Raw genomic sequence first — 22,439 nt, 5'->3', positions numbered from 1 at the left:
GAGGTGACCTCAGGGACAGAGATCTTAGGCATTGTCCTATTGGAGGTGACCTTGGACGTGGCTATTGGGTGTCATCTTATTGGAGGAGACCTTGGGTGGGCTCAGATAACACCCCGAGACGCTGTCCCCAGCAGAGCTTTATTCCTCCGAGGACTTCCCCTGCCCCACACAGGGAGGTCACCAGCTGTGGGGCAGGCAGCAAATTCATACCCATCCCCAAAACAAGGCTGCTGGGACCCATGGGGGAGGGTGGTTGCTGGTGGCTGGGCGCAGGGTGCTGTCCCCCCACAGACCCTGTGATTCTTCAGGCCTCCTTCTGTGGGGCCTTGTCCTGGGGCTGGAGGGGGATCTTCTCTTTGGGGTCATCCGTCTTCTTCCGTTTGGCCCTGGAAGGAGGAAGATGAGGAGGAGGAGGGTCTGTGAGGCATGGCAGGATGGAGCAGCCACTGGCAGGGTGGGAAGCAACCCAGCTTGCACCGTGTCCATCCATCTGTCCAGCTATTCAGCCACTCATATCGCTCATTCTTCTGCCAACACACCCATCCACTTGTCCCTCAACACATCCATCTGTCCATCCATCCAAAACCCCTTCATCTTTCAGTCCGTCCATCCATCCGTCCATCATCCAACCATCATCCATCCAAAATCCCACCCCCTTTGCCTACCAACCTACCCCTCCATCCGTCAGCATATCCATCCAGTTGTTCATCTCTCCGGCCATCCACAAAATCCAGTCATTCATCTGCCACTAGATCCATCCATCCATCCATCCATCCATCCATCCATCCCCTCCTGCCACATGCCCACCTGCTCTCCACCTCCTCGATGGTGTCGGGCAGTGGCGTGTTGAGGGTCTCTGGGAGGAAGCCGGCCGCCACGGCTGCCACCACGGGGGCCACCCCATAGACCGCAGGGGGCAAGAAGGGGTAGTACTCATCCATCATCTTCACCAGCGGCGCCACGATGCCACCCACTCGGGCCATGGTGCTGCCAAAGCCCAGCCCAGTCTGCCTGCCGGCACCGTTTGGGGGTCAACATGGGGCAGGGACCACCTTGAGGGTGTCATGGGTGGGTGATGGGGGACCTGCCCCACTGCGGGGTCATGGGGATGGGGTTTTACCTGATGGGAGTGGGGTAGAGCTCGGTGGTGTAGAGGAAGACGCAGTTGAAGGAGGCGGAGAGGCAACCCTTGCCGATGACGGCCAGCGCCGTGCGCACCGTCTGCAGCTCTGGGGCAGAGAGATGGATGGGGTGGACTCTGCATTTGGGCAGGAGCCACCTCAGGGATGGGATGACGGTGGGAAGGAGAAAGAAGGGAGGACGTAGGGATGGATAGATGGATAGCTAGATAAGTAATTGGATGGATGGTTGGAGACATGGATGGATGGATGGATGGAAAGTGGGTGGTGAGATGGTGAGTCACCATCCTTGGCGATATTCAAAAGCCATCTGGACATAGTCTTGGGTGACCAGCTCTAGGTGGCCCTGCTTCAGCAGGAGAGTTGGACCAGATGACCTCCAGAGGTCACCTCCAACCTGAACCATCCTGTGGGTAAGTGGGGGGATGGATAGCTGGGTGGTGAGATGGATGGATGGATGGATGGGTGGTGAGATGGTGAGTCACCATCCTCGGTGATATTCGAAAGCCATCTGGGCAACCAGCTCTAGGTAGCCATGCTTGAGCAGGAGGGTTGGACCAGATGACCTCCAGACGTCACTTCCAACCTGAACCATCCTTTGGGTAAATGGGGGGATGGATAGGTGGGTGGTGAGAAGGATGGATGGATGGATGGAGAGGTAGGTAGGTGTGTGATTCAATGGCTGGAGAAGGGAGGGATGGGTGAAGAGCAAAGCAGAGTTGTGCGATGGACTGGTGGGGACATGGACAGAGCAGTGCAGAAGACCCCCATCACCACGTCACACCCACCTGTGGAGACAAAGATGTTGGCAATGATGACCAGTCCCGCCAAGAAGAGGGCCACCATGAGTGACACCCGCCGGCCAATGTAGCTCAGGGAGATGGTCACCACCACTTTGGCTGGGAAGTCAACGGCACCGAAAATCACCTGGATGAGGTAAATGCTGACACCAAAGTTTTGCAGATCCATGGCCAGCCCATAGTAGGAGAAACTGATGGAGAACCTGGAGCAGGGCAGAGAGAGGCACGGACCTCGAGGTGGTGTGACCTCCCTGGGATGTCACCATCGCATGGGGCAGGGTAGGGATCTCAGATGGAGGAGAAGAGGGCTGTGGTACAGTTGGATGGCTGGATTCACTGATTGTCTGTCCAGCTGTCCATCTTTCCATTCACCCATCCATACATCTGACCAACTCTCCAACCATCTGTCCATGTACCCTTCCATCCATCCTTCCAACCAGCCAACCATTCATCCTTCCGTCCTTCCATCCATCCATCCATCCATCCAACTATCCAGCCAGCCAGCCTTACAACTCTCCACCCACCTCTCCATCCCTGCACCCCCTCACCTATCCCTCCCTCCTCCTCCTCATCCCCACCAGACTTCCCCAGCCCAGCCCCACCAGACGATGGAGAGGCAGAAGAAGATGTGGCGGATGACTGGGGTCCGGACCAGGTCGGAGATGGTGTAGGAGGACTTCAGACCAGCCAGCTCCTCCTTCATGTTGGACCTCAGGATCTGGGAGAGGGGGAAATGGGAGACGTTGGTGCGGGACAGGGGTGGGAAACCAAGACACCCCACCACCACCATAGGGCCACCATACCTCCACCGTGATCTTCTCCCCTTCCTCCTTTCTCTTGTTAATCCTGGCCACTCGCTGCAAGACCTTCACGGCCCTCTCGGCCTTCCCCGAGAGCACCAGCCAACGGGCAGACTCAGCTAACCACCTGCAGTCAGCAAGGGGGAAACTGAGGCACAGAGAGAGCCTCACATGTCCCCATGGCCTTCCCCAAGGGATCCAAGCATCCTACCAGGAGTAGAGGAGGAAGACGAAGAAGGGCAGGGAGACGGTGAGCTGGAGCCAGCGCCAGTGGGGGACAGTGTAGGCCACACCAGCCAGCAGGATCTGGCCCAGGGTGTAGGCGAAGCCGGTGATGGCCACGGTGATGGCACGGTAGGGTGTGGGGATCCACTCGACCACTGCAAGGGACCATGGGGACACGGCTGACTTGGTGTTCCCCCCTCCATGACCCTCCTTGTGAATGTGGCCTCCCCATCATGTCCAGATGCATCTGCACCACAGAGGCCCATCCATGGCCATGGTGATGTCCCCATCAGGAGCCATAGGGACGTCTCCATCTGTAGAGAGGGGGATGTCCCCAACCATGGCCGTTGCGGACATCTGCATCCATGGCCATGGCAGTGTCCCTCTCCATGGCCATGGTGATGTCCACATCCATGGCCATTGGGACATCCCTATCTATGGCCATTGGGTCATTCCCATCCACAGCTATGCTGATTGTCCCCACCCAGAGCCACGTGGCCATCCTCATCACCGTCCCCCGCCATCGTCGTTGAGGACATCCGTATCCATGGCCACGGCAACGTCCCTCTGCATGGCCACGGTGATGTCCCCACCCACGGTCATCGGGACATCCTCATCCACAGCCATTGGGTTGTCCCCATCCGTGGCCATGCTGATTGTCCCCCCCAGGTCCCCGTGGTCATCCTCATCCCTGTCCCCTCACCCAGGCAGGCGATGCTGAGGCCGAAGCCGGAGAGGGCCATGCCACCGGCAAAGCGGAAGACGCAGTAGGATGCGTAGTTGGGGGCAAAGGCCGTGCATGTCCCCATCACCCCCAGCTGCAGGTAGGACCACATCAACATGGCCTTGCGCCCAAACCTGCAACAGGGAGGCACTGGGTGTCACTGGGTGCCACTGGGTGATGGTCTGTCCAATGGCCCATGGGGAAACTGAGGCACAGGGAGGGGTCTTTGCTGCCCTTACCTGTCCGAGAGGCCCCCCAGGACCAGGGCGCCTACCAGGACCCCAGCCATGTAGATGGACTGGGCCATCTGCCGGAGCTGCCGGTAGCTGCAGACGAGGTCCCACTACGGGGATGGAGATGAGGTGAGGACATCATGTCCTCTCCTTCCACCCATCAGTCCCTCCTCTTTTCTCCTCTCCATCTATCCATCTGTTCCACCACCTCCATCCCACATCATCCCCATAGCCCCATCTTCCCCATACGGCTCCATCTCCATCCTCCCAACCCTATATGACTCTACCTCCATCCTCCCATCTCCATATGGCTCCATCTCCATCCTCCCAACGCCATATAACTTTACCTCCACCCCTCCATCTCCATTTGGTTCCATCCCTCCATCCCTGCCCCCCGTCCCCACCTTGGAGATGTTGGTGGCCACTGTGGTCATCTTCCCACCCTCCATCCTCCACCCCTCCCCACCTCACCCTCCCCTGTCCCCATGTCCCTGTCCCCACCTCGGTGACGATGGTGGCCACGTAGATGCTGCGGTCGTAGTCCCAGCCATCGTGGCAGGGCTCGGTGGGACGGGGACCGGTGCTGCCGTTGGCAGGGGACGAGGCCACGTAGCGCCGACAGGACCCCAGGGTGGCATCGGGTGGCCCCAGGGTGCCATTGGACCACCCCAGGGTAGCACCAGCAGGCCCCAGGGTGCCATTGGAGGACCACAAGGTGGCATCAGGCTGGACATGAGTGCCATCGGGAGACCCCGGTGTGCCATCAAATGTGACATGGGTGGCACCAGCGACGTGGGTGCCATCGGGGGACCCCAGGTTGCCATCAGGGGACCCCAAAGTGCCATCAGGAGACCTCAGGATGGTGTTGGAGGGCCTCAAGGTGCCATCAGAGGCCGCTGAGGTGCCATCAGGGGTGGCTCCGGGTGGCCCTGGGGTGGCACTGGGGACACTTGGGGTGGCACCGGGACCGGGGGTGACACCGGGGATGCGGCAGCGGTGGGGGGGGACAGCGGCGGTGAAGTTCTGCAGCAGGTTGTGGCTGGCCATGAGCAGGATGGGCACTGCCAGCAGCGCCGTCTGCAGCACCTGGAAGCGTCCCAGCCCCCCAACCTCCGCCAGCACTGCCCCAAATGGCATCCTGGGGTGCGGGGACACCGTCACCCGCAGGGGACACCGTCAGACACAGGGACACCACTGGACACAAGGGCATGGGGAACATCATCACTCATGGGGACACCACCACCCACTGGGACTCTGTCAACCACAGGGACACCATCAGACACAGGGACATCGGGGCATGGGGAATACCATCACTCATGGGGACACCACCACCCATGGGGACACCACCACCCATGGGGACAGCATTGGACACAGGGACACTGCTGGACACCAGGGTATGGGGAACACCATCACCCACAGGGACTCTGTCACTCGTTGGGAAACCATCACCCACGGGGACACCATCACCCATAGGGACGCCGTTGGACACAGGAACACCAGGGCATGGGGACCACCATCACTCATGGGGACACCACCACCCATGGGGACACCATCACCCATTGGGACAGTCATCCACGGAGACACCATCACCCATGGGGACATTGGGACAGTCATCCACGGAGACACCATCACCCATGGGGACACCACCCGCTGGGACACTGTCATTCACAGGGATGCCATCACCCACAGGGACATCATCACCCATGGGGACACCATCACAAGGGACATTGCCACCCACGGGGACAAGGGACATGAGTGTTGTGTGGACACGGGTCAGACACCAGCAGGAGCGCTGAGATGGGGACACCAGGATGTGGGGACAGCGGACACAGGGATGGGGACAAAGATGTGGAGACGGGGACATGGGGCAAACACAGGACCATGGTGGCATGGGTCCGACATGGGGAGGGGACTCGGGGCAGGCACAAGGACAAGGACTGCAGGGACACAGTGTGGGGACATGGTGACCACCAAGGACACAGATCAGATGGGGACGGTGTCACCACTTGCGTCACACGTCCCCAACCCCTCCTGATGACCCCATCCCCTCCCAGCGTGTCCCTGTCCCTGCTCCACCTCAGTGCGGCTCCCCAGGGACGGGGACATCCGGCCAGCTGTGACTCCCATGTCCCCAAGGTGAAGGGTCCCTTCTCTGATGTCCCCAGCACGTCCTGGTCCCATGTCCCCTGGTCCCCAGGGCGTCCCGTGTCCCCTCTCCAACGTCCCCATCCCCTCATTGTCCCAAACCCGTCCTCATGGACCCTCTTCTGGTGTCCCCAATGTTCCCTGGTCCCCAACCCCTCCTCGATGTCCCCAACCCTTTGATGTCCACCTTGTGTCACCAGCACATCCCATATCCCCTCCGCGATGTCCCCAACCTGACCCGCTCCCTGGTCCCCCCTCAATGTCCCCAACTTGTCCTCACATGCTAGTCCAATGCCGCCATCTCCTCCCTGATGTCCCCAACCTGTCCCACATCCCCACCATGCTCCTCCTCAATGTCCCCTCCGTAACATCTCCAACCTGTCCCACTCTCTGCTCCACGATGTCCTCGTCCCACATCCCCTTCACGATGTCCCCAACCTCTCCTGGTGGCCCCAACCCATCCCACATCCCCACCATGCCCCTCAGGGGCCCCAAATATCCCAGTCACCTCTCTGATGTCCCCAACCCATTCCACATCCCCTCTGTGATGTCCCCAACCCCTCTCCGATGTCCCCAACCCATCCCAGGTCCCCTCCGCGATGTCCCCAACCTGTCCCAATGTCTAACCCATCCCATGACCCCACCATGCCCCTCCATGTCCCCAACCTGTCACTCCGTGCCCTCCGCGATGTCCCCAACCCATCCCACGTCCCCTCCGCGATGTCCCCAACCTGTCCCCATGTCCCCAATCCATCCCACGTCCCCACCATGCCCCACAGGGTTCCCACCCCGTCCCATTGCCGCTGTCGGTACCTGGCCTCCTTGGGGTGACGTCCCCGGCCCCAGGGTCCCCCCAGCCGCTGGCCCCGTTATATAAGGCGAAAAGCGGCTCTTTTGGTTAAAGTGTCACCGGGATTAGGCCAAGGGGGGGCGGGGGGGGAGGAGGCGGATTCCAGCACCGCAGGCGCCCGGACGCCTGGGGCCACCGGACGCCTGGGTCCCCCCGCCCGCCGGCCCTACACGCGCCTGGAGGGGCCTATAGAGCCCCTATAGGGTAGGACCCCTATAGATCAACCCCCACCCCCTTAGGACCCCCCTGATCCATTTGTTGGCCCTGCTATAGACCCCAAGCAACCCCTACATGACCCCAATACTGTCTATAGGGACTCTATAGGTCCCTAGAGACTCCCCCAGGGCCCCTGTAGATGCCTATAGCGGCCCATTAGCCTTCTAAGGATCCCCCACAGCTCCTCCAAAACTTCCTGTGGGACCCTATAGGCTGCCTATAACTCCCTATCGAGCCCCTCCAAGATGCATTGCAGGTCTCTATACATGTCTTATAGATATCTATAGATCCCTTATGTGCCTCTACAGACGTTTACAATCTCCTGTGGACTCTTATAAACCCCTACACATCCTGTAGATTCCCTATAGTACCCTCTAAACCTTTACAAACCCATATAGCCCCCCCATATCCCCTATGGGCTCCCTACAGCATCCTGTAAGTCCCCTGCAGCCCTATAAACCCTCTTATAGGTCCCTAAAATGCCCCTATGAGCTCCTATAGGCCCCTATAGACCACCTACAGACTCCTATAAGCCGCTATAAACCCCCTTATAGGCTCCTATAGATGTCTATACCGCCTAGGAAATCCTATAGTCCCTATAAACGCTCCTAAAAGCTCCTGCAGGCCCCTGTAAACTCCCCTATGGGCTCCTTCAAAGCCCTATAACCCCCCCAAAAGACTTCTATAGATCCTAGAAGTTCTCCTAGAGGAGCCTATAGGCGCCTATAGAACGCTTGGCTGGTCCCATAGGGTCTCTGCTGTCCTCTAGTGGTCGAGAACGGAACCAAGTACCCAGGACCGGGGGGGACCCAGGCGTTTGGGGGACCCAGGCGTTTGGGGGGGACCCAGGCGTCGGGGGGGGGCCCAGGCGTCGGGGGGGGACCCAGGCATACGGAAACGGGAACTTTATTGAGCCGATACAAAACCCCCGACTCGTTAAAAGCCGCCAACGGGCCCCAAAACCACCACCACCACCCCCCTCCCCAAAAAGGGGACCCAGGCATCCGGGAGGGGGGACCCAGGCATCCAGGCTGAGCCCCACCCCCCTCCCACCTGCGAACGGTCACAACTCATTACACCAGTGCCCTCAACCCGGCGCAGGGGGGGGGGCTCCCAGTGCTCCCAGTACCGCCCCCCAGCCCCCAACTGGTCCGAGGCCCATGCTCCCAGTAAGACCATACTGGGACGTGGCACCTGGCCTCGAAATGGGTTGAAATCCTGGGAAAACGGGCAAAAACCAAGGGGTGGGGGGCACTAGGAGTCGTAGTCTTCATCCTCCTCCTCCTCAGGGGCACGGGGGGGGCCAGGGGCTGGGGGGAGCCCCCCCGGGAGCCCCCCCGGGAGCGCAGGGGGTCCCAGCGGCGCGAAGGGCACCCCGGGGCTGCGGGAGAGGGGTCGGTGGATCCAGGCGTCCAGGGGGGTCCTGCTTCACCCCCCCCAAGCTCCCCCCCAAGGGACCCAGGCATCCAGGGGGTCCCGCTTCACCCCCCTCAAGCCCCCACACCAAGGGTCCCAGGCATCCTGGGGCACCCCCCCCAAAAAAAAAGGGACCCAGGCATCCCGGGGGGCTACACCCAACTCCCTCCCCTCTCCACCAAAAGACCCAGGTTTTGGGGTGTCCTCACCCTGCCCCCCACAAGGGACCCAGGCGTCTGGGTGTGCCCCTCTCCCGCCCCAAAAAGGGACCCAGGGTCTGGGTGTGCCCCCCCACGCTCGAAGGGACCCAGGTGTCTGCATGTGCCCCCCCCCAAAAGGGACCCAGGCATCCCAGTGTGCCCCCTCCCCCCGAAAAGGCCCCAGGTGCCCAGGCGGGTACGTGGTGAAGTTGAGGGGGGTTCGGGGTGGGGGGGGCTGCGGCGTCTCTTCCTCCGCGTCGCTGTCACTGTCCTCAGAGTCCTCCTTGGGGGAGGAGGGGGGAGGACACGATGACAGCGAGGGCACTCAGGCATCTGGGCACCCCCCATATCTCCAAGGGGACCCCAATTCCACCCCCAGGGGACCCAGGTGTCCAGGTACTCCCCCCCCCATCCCCAGGGCACCCAGGCATCTGGGTGCTCCCCCTACCTCCAAGGGGGCCCCCAAACCCTCCAGGGACCCCCCACCCTCAAGGGACCCAGGCATCTGGGCCCAAACCATGGGACCCAGACATCTGGGTACCCCCCACCTCCAAGGGGAGCCCCCCACACACACACAGGGGACCCAGGTGTCCGGGCACTGCCCCCCGCCCAGGGGACCCAGGTGTTCGGGCACCCCCACCTCCAGGGGGACCCCTCCCACCCCCACCCCCAGGGGACCCAGGCGTCTGGGTGCTGCCCTCCCCACCTCCTGTTCCGAGTCCGTCCCAGACTGTTTGGGGTCCTTCCCCTTCGCCCCGGGACCCCCATTCTTCCGGCCGGCACCTGGGCGACGACCCCTGTAACAGACCCCACCCCCCGTCAGGGACCCAGGTGTCCGGGGGACCCCCAGAACCCCCCGCACCCCTATTCCCAGAGGATCCAGGCACTGGGGCGACGCCCCCACCCTGCATCCCTGCAGCACCCACATCAGGACCCCAGGTGTCAGGGGGGACCCAGGCATTCGGGGAGGGGACCCAGGTGTCTGCGGGACCCCCACCCCCCACCCCAGACCCTGTCCCCTGTTCCCTGAGGACCCAGGCATCCAGGGGTCACCCCCTCCCGTATCCCTGTGGCACCCACATCGGGACCTCAGGTGTTGGGGGGGACCCAGGTACACGGGGGGGGGGGGGGACACACCCAGGCATCCAGCCCACCTTCGGGGTCCCCGCTCGCCCTCGCCGTGGGGCTCCTCGCCCTCCCCCTGCATGTCGGGCACCGCCGCCACCAGATCCTTCAAGAAGTCGAATTGCTGCTCCAGCTCGATGCACTGCTTCCTGGAAAAGGGTGGGGCCTCAGAAGGCCACGCCCATGTGCCACACCCATCCACAAGCCCCACCCTTCAGTGCTAAGCCCCGCCCCTAGCACCAATTTCTTCCGTGAGTCTTTGGGGGGAGCGAGTAAACTGAGGCAGGAAGTGCAAGGGGGATCCAGGTGTCCGGGGGACCCTCGCCCACCCCCAAAGGTGACCCAGGTGTCTGGGGGACCCTTCCCCACCCCCTGAAGGGGACCCAGGCATTTGGGGAACCCTCACCACCCCCAAAGGGGACCCAGGCACCTCGGGGGGGTCACTCACAGGTGGGAGGTGGTCATGGTCTTGGCGTTACGGGACTGGGTCACGTGACAGGCCTTCCGCAACAGCGACTCCAGGAAAAGCTCCAGCGCCCGGGCTGCGCTGCTAAGGACCCGCATGGACCCAGGCGTCCGGGCCCCGCCCCCACCCCTCCCCCAACCATGGGGGACCCAGGTATCCGGGCCCCCTCCCCCAGCATCCGGGGCACCCCACCGCCCCATACACCATGGGACCCAGGGCTACCCAACGGCCAGGGGGAGCCCAAGTGGCCAAGGAGAGACCCAGGCGTCCAGGGTGGGGGGGACCCCGGGGGGTCCCAGGCGTCCGGGAGGATACAGATGATGACGGGGACGGCGGCCGCCACCTTCCCGATCTCCTCATCCGTCTGCATGATCTTCTTGATCCGCGCCTGCAGGAAAGAGGGAAACTGAGGCACGGCCATGCCCCCGAGAAGCCACGCCCCCGCATAGAACACGCCCCCAGCCCCAATCAGAGGCCACGCCCCCAACTCCCTTCTCTCACCTGGGCTTGGAAAGGAGGAAAGCGGATAAGCCCTCACCCCTGCACAGACCACGCCCACTGCAACAAGCCACGCCCCATTCAAGACCATGCCCTTCAAGCCCCACCCCCTACCCGAGACCACACCCCCAGCTCCATCCTCTCACCTGCACCTGGAAAGGTGAAAGAGCCCCGCCCCCTGCACACAGGCCCCACCCACTCCATCACGCCCCGCCCCGAGGCCACACACGTCAAGCTCCGCCCCCCTCCGAGGACACTCCCCCCAGCTCCATCCCCTCACCTGGGCGCAGAAAGGAGGAAGGGGGGGTGAGACTCCGCCCCATGCACACAGGCCCCGCCCACTCACACAAGCCCCGCCCCTTCCCCGAGACCACGCCCTGGCGGGGATGACCCCTGTGCACGGCGAGACCCCACCCCATCCCGCTCAGAACCCCTCAGGCTCCACCCCAAGGAAGTCCCGCCCTCCCCAAGCCCCGCCCTCCCAAGCACCACCGGGAACGCCCACCCTCCCTGTTGCCATGGTGCTGGCAGCCCCCGCCCCGGGCCCGGCCCTCTCCGCTGACCGGCGGGAACCGCGCGTTGTATTTCTTCTTCTTGCTCGGCATCGCCTCGACCCTGCTGGATCCCGCTCGGGCCCGGCCCCAGCCCCGCTGGGCCGCTCCCGCCGCCGCCGCCTCCCGGCGCCCGCCCCGGTCCCGCTCCGCTCCGCCGCGGCCTGCCGCCCGCCCCGCCCCTTCCGGGACGAAGCCACGCCTCTTCCGGCAGGCGCACCGCCCCGCCCGCACAGCGCTCGGTACCGCCCCCTCGGTCTTCCCCGGCTCCGCCTCCTGCCGAGCCACACCTCCCCTACCCAGACCCCGCCTCCCCCGCGCCGGCCACGCCCCCCGCCTCTCTCTCGTCCAGACCCCGCCTCCCGGCGTTGGGCACGCCCTCCGCGCTGTCAATCAAAGAGCGGTCTGGCCTTGGAACGTTTATTGGGGTGACCCCCAGCAGGGTGGGGGAAGGGCGGGGCTTCCCCCCTCCCCCAAAGGCACTTTGGTTCCGGGGGGCGGGGTTAATGCTGCCAAGGGGGGGGGCAGCCGTGCTCCCATTGGCTGCAGTGCCCCGGAGGGGCGGGATGAAGTGGTAGTGGCCAATAGGAAGGCAGGGCGGGGGGAGCCCCAGCAACTCCCAGTGACACCCCCCCACCCCCAGTATCCTCCCAGTAGCTCCCAGTTGCAGTCCCATGGTCCCCAGTAGCTCCCAGTTGCCTCCCAGTCATGCCCAGTAGCTCCCAGTGGTCCCTCGGGACACTCCCAGTGCTCCCAGTTGCCCCCGGTAACCTCCCAGTAACCCCAGTCCGGTCCCCCTTAGGACTCCCCATCAGCTTCCAGCGACCCCCCGTAGCCATTCAGTTGCCTCCCAGCAACTCCCAGTTGCATCCCAGTAGCTCCTTGGGACTGCTCCACTCCACCTAAAAGTCTCCCAGTGACTCCTAGCAGCACCCCCAGTTGCCCCCAGAACCCTCCCAGTAGCACCCCAGTAGCCTCCCAACTCCCCCTAGAAGCCTCCCAGTAGCCCCCCAGTCCCCCCTAGAAGCTTCCCAGTGACTCCCAGTACTTCCTAAAAGCCTCCCACTGACTCCCAGTAGCCCCCCAGTACCCCCTAAAGGCCTCCCAGTAGCCCCTAAAAGCCTCCCAGTAGCCCCCCAACCCCCCAGTGCCCCTAAAAGCCTCCCAGTAGCCCCCCAGCCCCCCAGAAGCCTCCCAGTAGCCTCCCAGTCCCCCTAGAAGCCTCCCAGTGACTCCAGTAACCCCCCAGTCCCCCCAGTTAGGAGGAGGGGAACTGGCTGAGGAAGGTGCTGAAGTCCAGGTCCCCAGGGAAGGCAGCGAGTCCTCGGGGGGCCCCCCGCCAAATCGGGTCCCCCCAGATCAGGACCCCCCAACTGCGGCCCCCCCAATTTCGGGCCCCCCGGGGGCTGACTCTGCACCAGCCGAGCGATGGCTTCGGGGTACGACATCAGCATGGAGGGGGCCCCAAAATCTTGGGGGGCCCCCCCAAAATCAGAAGCCCCCCCTCCAAAATCAGGCGGGGGCTCCCCAAAAGCTGGGGGTCAGGGGGGGCCCAACAAGCGCTGGACGTCGGCGGCATTGATGGTATCGAGAGGGGAGAAAGGGGGTCCCCAGGAGTGCCCCTAAATCCAAAGGGGGCTCCCCCGCCCGCTGCCCCCCTCCTGGGGGGCCCTCTTCGAACTGCAGCTGCAGCAGGGCCTCGGCCAGGGGCTCCGGTTCGGGGGCGGGGGCCCCCAAAAGCCCCCCCGGGCCCCCAAAAGAGAAGGGGAGGCCTGGGGGCAGAGCTGAGGGGAGAAGGGAAGAGGGGGCTCGACTCCGCTATTGCCCCCCTGCCCCCATTTGCCCCCACCCCCTTTTGCCCCCAACTTGTCTCCGCTTTGCCCCCAAGCCCCATTTCCCCCACCCCTTTGCCCCCCACCCGCTTTCTGCCCCTTATTTGCCCCCCACCCCTATCTGCCCCCCAATTTAGCCCCCTTGCACCTCACCCCATTTGCCCCCCATTTACCCCCTCCTCATTTGCCCCCCCCATGCCCCTCTGCAGGCTCACCCATGCTGGGGGCTGGGGCCGGCGTGGGCCGCGAGGGCACGGCAATGCGCCGGGGGCCGGGTCTCGGGGGCACCGGGCCTGGAGGGGGAATGGGGGACACTGTCAGGGACCCCAATATCCCCCAGGGACCCCATATACCCCCCAAGACACCAAATACCCCCTGGGCACCCCTCATCTCCCCCTTGGGGATCCCCAATCTCCCCTTTTGGGAACCCCAAATACTCCCCAGGGACCCCCAATACCCCCCAAGGACCCCCAGGGACTGCACATACCCCACCGGGACCCCAATACACCCCTGCAACCCCAATACCCCCAGGGACCTCCCTGGGGACCCCAATACCCCCCTTAGGGAGCCCCAGAACCCTCAATACCTGCCTAGGGAACCCCAAATACCCCCAGGACCCCCAATACTGCCCTAAACCTCCCCAGGGACCCCAATACCCCCCAGGGACCCCTCAGGGCCCCCAGTCCCCTCTGGGACCCCCAATACCTCCCCAATACACCCCAGGAACCCTCCCCAGGGCCCCCAATACCCCCCGGGGACCACCCCTGTGACCGCAAATACTCCCCTGGGACCCCCATTACCTCCCCAGGGATGTCCCCAGGGCCCCAGTACCCCCTCAGGACCCCCAATCCCCCTGGGCCCCCCCAGTCCCCCGATCCCGCACCGGGCAGGGGGCTGCGCTGGACGAAGGAGCGGAAGGTCTCGCGGGTGCGCTTGCGCTTCTCCTCGATGCACTGCAGGTCCCCTGCACCAGTCACACCAGTTACCTCCCAGTAACCTCCAGTTCCCTGCCAGTCACCTCCCAGTAACACCCAGGAAGCCTCCAGTCAGTTTGCAGTCACTCCCAGTCACTTCAGTTACCTCCCAGTCACCTCTGAATCATCCCCAGTGACCTCCCAGTAACCCCCCCAACAACCCCCAGTCACACTAGTGACCGCAGGGACCCAGGAGGACCCCAAGGCGCCAGAAGGGACCCAGGAGTGCCCCCAGGGTGACAATAAAGACCCAGGAGTGACCATAGGGACCCAGGCATGCCCCCAGAGGGACCCAAGGGTGCCCCAAGGGACCCAGGGGTGCCCCCAGGGTGACAAAAGGGACCCAGGAGCGGCCCAAGGGTCCCAAAAGTGCCCCCCCGATGCCCCAAAGGGACCCAGGAGTACCCTCAGGGTGACAAAAGGGACCCAGGAGAGCCCTAAGAGCACGCAAAGTACCACCAGGGTGACAAAAAGGACCCAGGCATGCCCCAGAGGGACCCAGGGGTGCTCCAAGGGACCCAGGGGTGCCCCCAGGCTGACAGAAGGGACCCACGAGTAGCCCAAGGGTCCCAGAAGTGCCCCCCACAATGCCCCAAAGGGACCTAGGCATGGCCCCATGGACCCAGGAGTGCCCCCAGGGGACCTAGGCTTGTCCCAAGGGACCCAGGCATGCCCCCAGGGTGACAAAAGGGACCCAGGCAAGCCCCCGGGGACCCAGATGTGCCCCCAAGGGACCCAGGCGTGCCCCCAGGACAACCATAGGGACCCAGGCGTGTCCCCAGGGTGACAAAAGGGACCCAGGCATGCCCCCAGGGTGACAAAAGGGACCCAGGCGTGGCCCCATGGACCCAGGAGTGCCCCCAGGGGACCTAGGCTTGTCCCAAGGGACCCAGGCATGCCCCCAGGGTGACAAAAGGGACCCAGGAGTAGCCCAAGGATCCCAGAATTGCCCCCCACGATGCCCAAAAGGGACCCAGGCGTACCCCCAGGGTGACAAAAGGGACCCAAGCATGCCCCCGGGGACCCAGATGTGCCCCCAAGGGACCCAGGAGTGCCCCAAGGGGACCCAGGAGTGGCCTCAGGACAACCATAGGGACCCAGGCGTGGCCCCATGGACCCAGGAGTGCCCCCAGGGGACCTAGGCTTGCCCCAAGGGACCCAGGCGTACCCCCAGGGTGACAAAAGGGACCCAGGCAAGCCCCCGGGGACCCAGATGTGCCCCCAAGGGACCCAGGAGTGCCCCCAGGACAACCATAGGGACCCAGGCGTGTCCCCAGGGTGACAAAAGGGACCCAAGCATGCCCCCGGGGACCCAGATGTGCCCCCAAGGGACCCAGGAGTGCCCCAAGGGGACCCAGGAGTGGCCCCAGGACAACCATAGGGACCCAGGCGTGTCCCCAGGGTGACAAAAGGGACCCAGGCGTGGCCCCATGGACCCAGGAGTGCCCCCAGGGGACCTAGGCTTGTCCCAAGGGACCCAGGCATGCCCCCAGGGTGACAAAAGGGACCCAGGAGTAGCCCAAGGATCCCAGAATTGCCCCCCACGATGCCCAAAAGGGACCCAGGCGTACCCCCAGGGTGACAAAAGGGACCCAAGCATGCCCCCGGGGACCCAGATGTGCCCCCAAGGGACCCAGGAGTGCCCCAAGGGGACCCAGGAGTGGCCTCAGGACAACCATAGGGACCCAGGCGTGGCCCCATGGACCCAGGAGTGCCCCCAGGGGACCTAGGCTTGCCCCAAGGGACCCAGGCGTACCCCCAGGGTGACAAAAGGGACCCAGGCAAGCCCCCGGGGACCCAGATGTGCCCCCAAGGGACCCAGGAGTGCCCCCAGGACAACCATAGGGACCCAGGCGTGTCCCCAGGGTGACAAAAGGGACCCAGGCATGTCCCCATGGACCCAGATGTGCCCCCAAGGGACCCAGGAGTGCCCCAAGGGGACCCAGGAGTGGCCCCAGGACAACCATAGGGACCCAGGCGTGTCCCCAGGGTGACAAAAGGGACCCAAGCATGCCCCCGGGGACCCAGATGTGCCCCCAAGGGACCCAGGAGTGCCCCAAGGGGACCCAGGAGTGGCCCCAGGACAACCATAGGGACCCAGGCGTGTCCCCAGGGTGACAAAAGGGACCCAGGCGTGGCCCCATGGACCCAGGAGTGCCCCCAGGGGACCTAGGCTTGCCCCAAGGGACCCAGGCATGCCCCCAGGGTGACAAAAGGGACCCAGGAGTAGCCCAAGGATCCCAGAATTGCCCCCCACGATGCCCAAAAGGGACCCAGGCGTGCCCCCAGGGTGACAAAAGGGACCCAGGAGCGTGCGTCCCCCCGCCGCCGGGGCAGTACCGTGGTGGGGCAGGTAGCGGAAGTCCATGGGCTCGCTGCGCTCGCGGTCAGAGGGGCGCTGGAGCTGCATGTGGACGGTGACGGGCTGCCGCAAGGCCGGCTCCCGGTAGGGCGGCGTGCGGAAGACGATGGCGACCTGGCGGTGAACGTCGGCCTGCGCGAAGGAGCCCTTCGCCTCCCAGCCCTCCGCCGAGAAACGCACCTCGATGTCCTCTGCGGGTGGCCAAGGGTTAATGGCGGGGGGGGGAGGGACAAGACGGGACACCCCCTGGGGGGGACCCAGGCATCTGGCGGGGGGGGCAGGCAGCTGGGGGAACCCAGGTTTTTGGTGGGGGACCCAGGTATGTGGGGGGACCCAATTGTCCGGGGGGGATCTAGGCATCTGGGGGGTGGGGACCCAGACATCTGGGGGGACCCAGGTGTTTGGGGGGGAGACACCCAGGTGTCTGGTGGGGATCCATGTGGCTGGGGGGACCCGGGTGTTTGGGGGGGCTCAGACATTTGGGGGACCCAGGCATTTGGGGGGACCCAGGTGTTCAGAGGGGGACCCAGGCATCTAGGGGTGACCCAGGAGCTTGGGGGGGACCCAGGTGACCTGGGGGGACCCAGGGGTTTGGTGGGGCACCCAGGTGACCCGAGGGGACCCAGGCATCCAGGGGGACACCCAGGCGTTCGAGGGGGACCCAGGACTCTGGGGGGGGGCCCAGGTGCCCAGGGGGAACCAAGGCATTTGTGGGGGGCTCCCAGGTATCTGGAGCGGGGGACACCCCAGTGTCTGGAGGGGTCCCAGGCGTCCTGGGGGGGACCCAGGCATCTGGGGGGGGGGGGACACACACCCAGGTGTCTGGGGGGGTCCCCGTCGTGCCCTGACCTTTCTGGACCTTGTCGCAGAGCAGGAAGATCTCGTCCCCCCCCCGGCAGCTCCCCGAGTTCCGGTTCACCCGGCAGATCCGCAGCTCGGCCGTGCTGGGGGCTCCTGGGGACACGAGGGGGGGGGGGGGTCGCGTGGGGTGACATAGGGTGGCACAAGGCCACGTGGGGTGCCGCAGGGTCACACAGGGCGGCGCAAGGTCACGTGGGGTCACAGGGGGTTACATAGAGTCACGTGGGGTGAGACAGGGTCACGCAGGGCCACGCAGGGTGACATAGGGTGACAGGGGGGTCGCACGGGGTGGCACAAGGTCATGTGGGGTCACAGGGGGTTACAGAGAGTCACATGGGGTGACATGGGGTCACGCAGGGCCACACAGGGTGACATGGGGCAGCACAGGGTGACAGGGGGTCACACAGGATGGCATGGCGTGGCACAAGGTCATGTGGGGTCACAGGGGGTCACATAGGGCCACAGGGGGTGACACAGGGGTGACAGTCCCAGGCCACGCCCGTATCAGGCGTGTTGGGGACGGCACCGCCAGCCCTGGCCTCACACATGTGGAGGACACGTGACTGCCCGGCCTGTCACATGATTGCCTGGCATGTCACAGGCCTACATTGCATGTCACGTGACCGCCATACATGTCACATGACTGCACAGAGCGTCGTGTGAACACATGGCATGCCACATGACCGCACGGCATCACATAATTGCCTGGCGTGGCATGTGCATGGCGTGTCACGTGACCGGCACGTCACACATCAACACAGCATGTCCCATGATCGCATGGCATGTCATGCCAACACACGGCGTATCACGTGGCCACGTGCCATGTCATGTAGTTGACGTGTTCCGTGACAGCCTGGCATGTCACGTGATTGCTTGGCGTGTCACGTGACTTCACGGTGCGTCACGTGTCACGCCAAGCGATCGTGCATGCACGGTGGCGTGCACGGTGTCACGGCGTGCACGGTGTTGGGGAACGTGGGGGTCGGGGGGGCTATGGGGGGGGTCGAGGGGGATCTGGGAGGGGCTACAGGGGGTCTGGGGGTGCCTGGGGGGGCTATGGGGGTCTGGGGGGATCTGGGGAGTCTAGGGGGGCTGCAGGGGGATCTACGGGGGTCTGGGGGGGGGCTCAAGGGACGCTATGGGGGTCTGGGGAGGTTCTGGGGGGGGGCTCTGGGGGTGTTGGGGGGCTCCGGGAGGGACTCACGGTTGTCGTAGACGGGCTGGGAGAGGACGGGGGGCAGGGGGCGCAGCCCCCCGGGGCCCCGCACCCACACCTGGAAGCAGAGCCGCACCGCGCTCAGGTCGTACTCGCCCCCGCGCTGCTCCGCCGGCACTGCCCGGGCACACCGTCAGCACCCGCCCCGGTGCGCCCAGTAACCACCAGTAACCACCAGTAACACCCCAGCACCCCCAATGCTCCCAGTAACCCCTCCAGTCCCTTCCAGTAACCCCCAATGCCTTCCAGTAAGAACCCCGGCACTCCCAGTAACCTCCCCGGCACCCCCAGTAACCCCCCAGCATCCTCTGGTGCTCCCAGTAACCCTCCCAATATCCCCCACATCATCTCCCAGCAACCCCCAGTCCCTCCCAGTAACCCCCAGCACCTTCCTGTGCCCCTCCAGCCCCTTCCAGTAACTCCCACAGCACCTCCCAATGCCTCCCAGTAACCCCCAGACCCCTCTAGTGCCTCCCTGTAACCCCCAGCCCCTACCAGTAGTCCACACAGCACCTCACAGTAACTCCCAGTGCCTCCCAGTAAACCCCCCAGTCCCTCCCAATAGCCTCCACAGCACCTCCCAATAAGTCCCAGTCCCACCCAGTAGCCCCCAGCCCCCTCACAGTAACCCCCAGTCCCTCTCCCAGTCCCTCCCAGTGCTCCCAGTCCTCCCAGTACCATTGAAAGGGTTGTTATTGGTGCGGATCCGCTCAGCCACAGCCGCTTCCAGCTCCCGTTTTTTCACGCACTGAATCCCTAAATTCTGGAAACTGGCCCCAAAATGGGGGGGGTCAGCCTGCATGCCTGGGTTCCCCCCGCCCCCCCGGACATCTGGGCATCCCGGGGGCGACGCCCAGGCGTCCGGGGTGGTGGGCACCCTCTATATTTGGGGGACCCAGGCGTCCAGGGGGGACCCAGACATCTGGGTGGGGCACCCCAAATATTTGGGGGACCCAGACATCCCGGGGGGGGGAACCCAGGTGTCTGGGGCAGGGGGAGAGGGCACCCAGGTATCCAAGAGGGGCACCCCATATATTTTGGGGACCCTGGCATCCGGGGTGGGATCCAGGTGTTTGGGGGAGACCCAGGCGTTCAGTGGGGGCACCCCATATATTTGGGGACCCAGGCATCTGGGGGAAGGACACAGGCATCGGGGGGCACCCTATATATTGGGGGGACCCAGGCGTCCAGGGTAGGATCCAGGCATCCAGGAGTGGGGGGACCCCATATATTTGGGGGATGCAGGCATCCGGGGGGGACTCCATGTACTGGGGGACCCAGGCATCCAGGAAGGGGGGACTCCATATATTTGGGGACCCAGGCATCTGGGAAGGGGAGACCCCATATATTGGGGGACCCACACAGCCGGGAGGGAGGGACCCCATATATTTGGGGGATGCAGGCATCCGGGTGGGAGGGACTCCATGTATTGGGGGAACCCCATATATTTGGGGACCCAGGCACCCAGGAGGGGGAGACCCCATATACTGGGGGACCCAGGCACCTGGGAGGGGAGAGACACCATATACTGGGGGATGCAGGCATCCAGGGGGACCCAGGCATCTGGGAGGGGGAACCCCATATATTTGGGGATGCAGGCATCCGGGGGGACCCAGGCATCTGGGAGGGGGACCCCATATATTTGGGGGACCCAGGCATCCATGGTAGGACCCAGGCATCCGGGAGGGGGACCCCATATATTTGGGGGATGCAGGCATCCGGGGGGGACCCAGGCATCTGGGAGGGGGACCCCATATATTTGGGGGATTCAGGCATCCGGGGGGAGACCCAGGCATCTGGGAGGGGGGACCCAGGCATCCATGGTAGGACCCAGGCATCCGGGAGGGGGGAGACCCCATATATTGGGGGGACCCAGGCATCCAGGGGGACCCAGGCATCTGGGAGGGGGGACCCCATATATTTGGGGATGCAGGCATCCGGGGGGACCCAGGCATCCGGGAGGGGGGAGACCCCATATATTGGGGGGACCCAGGCATCCATGGTAGGACCCAGGCATCCGGGAGGGGGGACCCCATATATTTGGGGATGCAGGCATCCGGGGGGGACCCAGGCATCTGGGAGGGGGGACCCCATATATTTGGGGATGCAGGCATCCGGGGGGGACACCCAGGCATCTGGGAGGGGGGGGGACCCCATATACTGGGGGGACCCAGGCATCCGGGAGGGGGAGACCCCATATACTGGGGGGACCCAGGCATCCGGGGGGGGGACACCCCATATATTTGGGGGACCCAGGTGTCCTGCCCTCCCCACCTGTGGACGTTGCGCTCGGGGGGCAGCTCGGCCTCGTAGTAGCCATCCCGGCAGTCCTTGCCCACCAGCTCGTGGGGGTGGGGGCGGGGGGGGGGCTCCTTCGTCACCAGCGACACCCGCACCCGCCCGGGGCCCCGGTAGTTGTTCACCTGGAACAGAGACGGCATACTGGTTTATACTGGGAGGCTCACGCGGATGGTGGGGTGGGTCTCGGTGGGGTGGGTGGTGTGCTTCCCCGGGGGTGGGGGCCCCCGGTAGGGGTCAGAAGGGTTCCTGGGCAGGCACCAGTGCATACTGGTTTATACTGGTTTATAGCGGGACGCTGAAATGGATGGGAGGGTGGGTCTTGGTGAGGTGGGTGCTGTGCTCCCCGGAGATGGGGGCACTGGGGGGGCCCTGGAGGGGTTGAGGGGGGTTCTCAGGTGGGGGTTCCCATTGCATACTGCCTTATATTGGTTTATGCTGGTTCATACTGGTTCATACTGGGAAACTCACACGGATTGGGGCGGGGGGGTCTTGGTGGTGTCGGTGCTGTGCTCCTCAGGGATAGGGACACCGTGGGGGCCCTGGGAGGGATCAGGAGGGGGTCCCTAGGCACGTACCGGTGTGTCCTGGCCTATACTGGTTTATATTGGTTTATACTGGTTTATACTGGGAGACTCACGCGGATGGTGGGGTGGGTCTTGGTGGTGTCGGTGCTGTGCTCGCCGGGGATGCTGCCGGCCGAGCGCCCCTCGCACTTGTAGCGGAAGCGCATCCCCCGCGGCTTCGGCTGCTCCAGGATCTCCACGAAGGGGGCGGCCCCCCCCGCCTCTGCCGGGGGACCCAGGCGTCCGGGTGAGCCCCCCAAAAGGGGACCCCCCCCCCCAGTGTCCGGGTGACCCCCCCACAAAGGCCCCAGGCACCCGGGTGACCCCCCCACAAGGGACCCAGGCACCCGGGTTCTTCGCTCCCCCCAACCAGCCCCCTGCCCCCCCAGACCCAAGCAGGAAAATGGAGGGGGGGGGTCCCAGACTCCTGGATTTCCTGGGGATCCGCCCCCCCCCCGAACTTCCTGGGTCCCCCCACTCACCCTGCGCACCCCAGCCCTGCTGCAGGAGGAAGGACAGAAGATCCGGGGGGTCACTGGGGTGAAAAAGAGGGGGGGAATCACATTGGGGGGTCACATTAGGGGGGTCCCCCAAACCCCTTAAGCCTTTATTAGGACACCCCCCTTTTAACGCGCCCCTTTCCTCCTTAAAGCGCCCTCGCTCCCGTGTTAATCCTGGAACCTACTGACGGCCCCCGCCGTGTTTGGCCTCACAGGGGGAGGAAAAAGGGGGGGACCCCGCAAAATAAGGGGGGAGACACTCACCGTCCTCCATGGCGGGAGGGATGGGGGGGGACACCAGGGGGGTCCCGGGGACACCGGGGCGGGGGGGGGGAGGCGACACGATCGCGCCGCCGCTTGCGGAAGCGCCTCCACCCCACGTGACCGCGGCTGCCGGGAAGGCCCCGCCCCTTTCTTTTGCATACGCTGGAGGGGGGCGGAG

General features: G+C 64.5%; 3 protein-coding genes across 3 annotated transcripts; all 3 read right to left on the bottom strand.

Annotated features, from left to right (window-relative positions):
- Positions 1-129: 129 nt before the first annotated feature.
- Positions 130-5,058, bottom strand: LOC140660162 (solute carrier family 22 member 6-A-like). Its single transcript, XM_072880695.1, has 10 exons — positions 4,423-5,058; positions 3,928-4,031; positions 3,668-3,822; positions 2,951-3,119; positions 2,743-2,866; positions 2,542-2,657; positions 1,928-2,142; positions 1,121-1,229; positions 808-1,011; positions 130-386 (listed from the first exon to the last, which is right to left on the bottom strand). The coding sequence occupies exons 1-10, from the start codon at positions 5,056-5,058 to the stop codon at positions 305-307; spliced, it is 1,914 nt and encodes a 637-aa protein (XP_072736796.1). The 3' UTR covers positions 130-304.
- A 2,964-nt stretch (positions 5,059-8,022) lies between these two features.
- Positions 8,023-11,563, bottom strand: DRAP1 (DR1 associated protein 1). The gene is made up of 7 exons (XM_072880724.1): positions 11,401-11,563; positions 10,655-10,727; positions 10,322-10,415; positions 9,903-10,022; positions 9,455-9,545; positions 8,949-9,031; positions 8,023-8,513 (listed from the first exon to the last, which is right to left on the bottom strand). Exons 1-7 carry the CDS (start codon positions 11,440-11,442, stop codon positions 8,387-8,389), a joined length of 630 nt encoding a protein of 209 aa, XP_072736825.1. The 5' UTR covers positions 11,443-11,563; the 3' UTR covers positions 8,023-8,386.
- Positions 11,564-12,900: 1,337 nt separating this feature from the next.
- Positions 12,901-22,404, bottom strand: RELA (RELA proto-oncogene, NF-kB subunit). The gene is made up of 9 exons (XM_072881550.1): positions 22,262-22,404; positions 21,572-21,720; positions 20,908-21,056; positions 19,312-19,403; positions 18,622-18,750; positions 17,406-17,510; positions 16,535-16,747; positions 14,104-14,184; positions 12,901-13,172 (listed from the first exon to the last, which is right to left on the bottom strand). Exons 1-9 carry the CDS (start codon positions 22,269-22,271, stop codon positions 12,901-12,903), a joined length of 1,200 nt encoding a protein of 399 aa, XP_072737651.1. The 5' UTR covers positions 22,272-22,404.
- Positions 22,405-22,439: the final 35 nt, after the last annotated feature.

The sequence above is a fragment of the Ciconia boyciana genome, chromosome 16 (genome assembly GCF_034638445.1).
Source record: "Ciconia boyciana chromosome 16, ASM3463844v1, whole genome shotgun sequence".
NCBI classification, from domain to species: domain Eukaryota; kingdom Metazoa; phylum Chordata; class Aves; order Ciconiiformes; family Ciconiidae; genus Ciconia; species Ciconia boyciana.
The sequence above is the reverse complement of the archived record's forward strand: the minus strand, read 5'-3'. Positions and strand labels throughout refer to the sequence as shown.

Bases quoted from the DNA above. Each gene is read 5' to 3' on its own strand.
- LOC140660162 (XM_072880695.1), bottom strand. From the start codon at position 5,058: ATGCCATTTGGGGCAGTGCTGGCGGAGGTTGGGGGGCTGGGACGCTTC. The intron at 4,032-4,422 runs GTGGGGACAGGG...CCATCCCCGTAG, and splicing joins TGGCCACCATCGTCACCGAG to TGGGACCTCGTCTGCAGCTA. The intron at 1,012-1,120 runs GTAAAACCCCAT...CGGTGCCGGCAG, and splicing joins CTCTACCCCACTCCCATCAG to GCAGACTGGGCTGGGCTTTG.
- DRAP1 (XM_072880724.1), bottom strand. From the start codon at position 11,442: ATGCCGAGCAAGAAGAAGAAATACAACGCGCGGTTCCCGCCG. The intron at 10,728-11,400 runs GTCAGCGGAGAG...TCTTTCCTGCAG, and splicing joins ACAACGCGCGGTTCCCGCCG to GCGCGGATCAAGAAGATCAT. The intron at 10,023-10,321 runs GTGAGTGACCCC...ACCCTTTTCCAG, and splicing joins ACCATGACCACCTCCCACCT to GAAGCAGTGCATCGAGCTGG.
- RELA (XM_072881550.1), bottom strand. The intron at 17,511-18,621 runs GTGAGTCCCTCC...TCGTGTCCCCAG, and splicing joins CCAGCCCGTCTACGACAACC to GAGCCCCCAGCACGGCCGAG. The intron at 16,748-17,405 runs GTCAGGGCACGA...GGCCACCCGCAG, and splicing joins CTGCGACAAGGTCCAGAAAG to AGGACATCGAGGTGCGTTTC.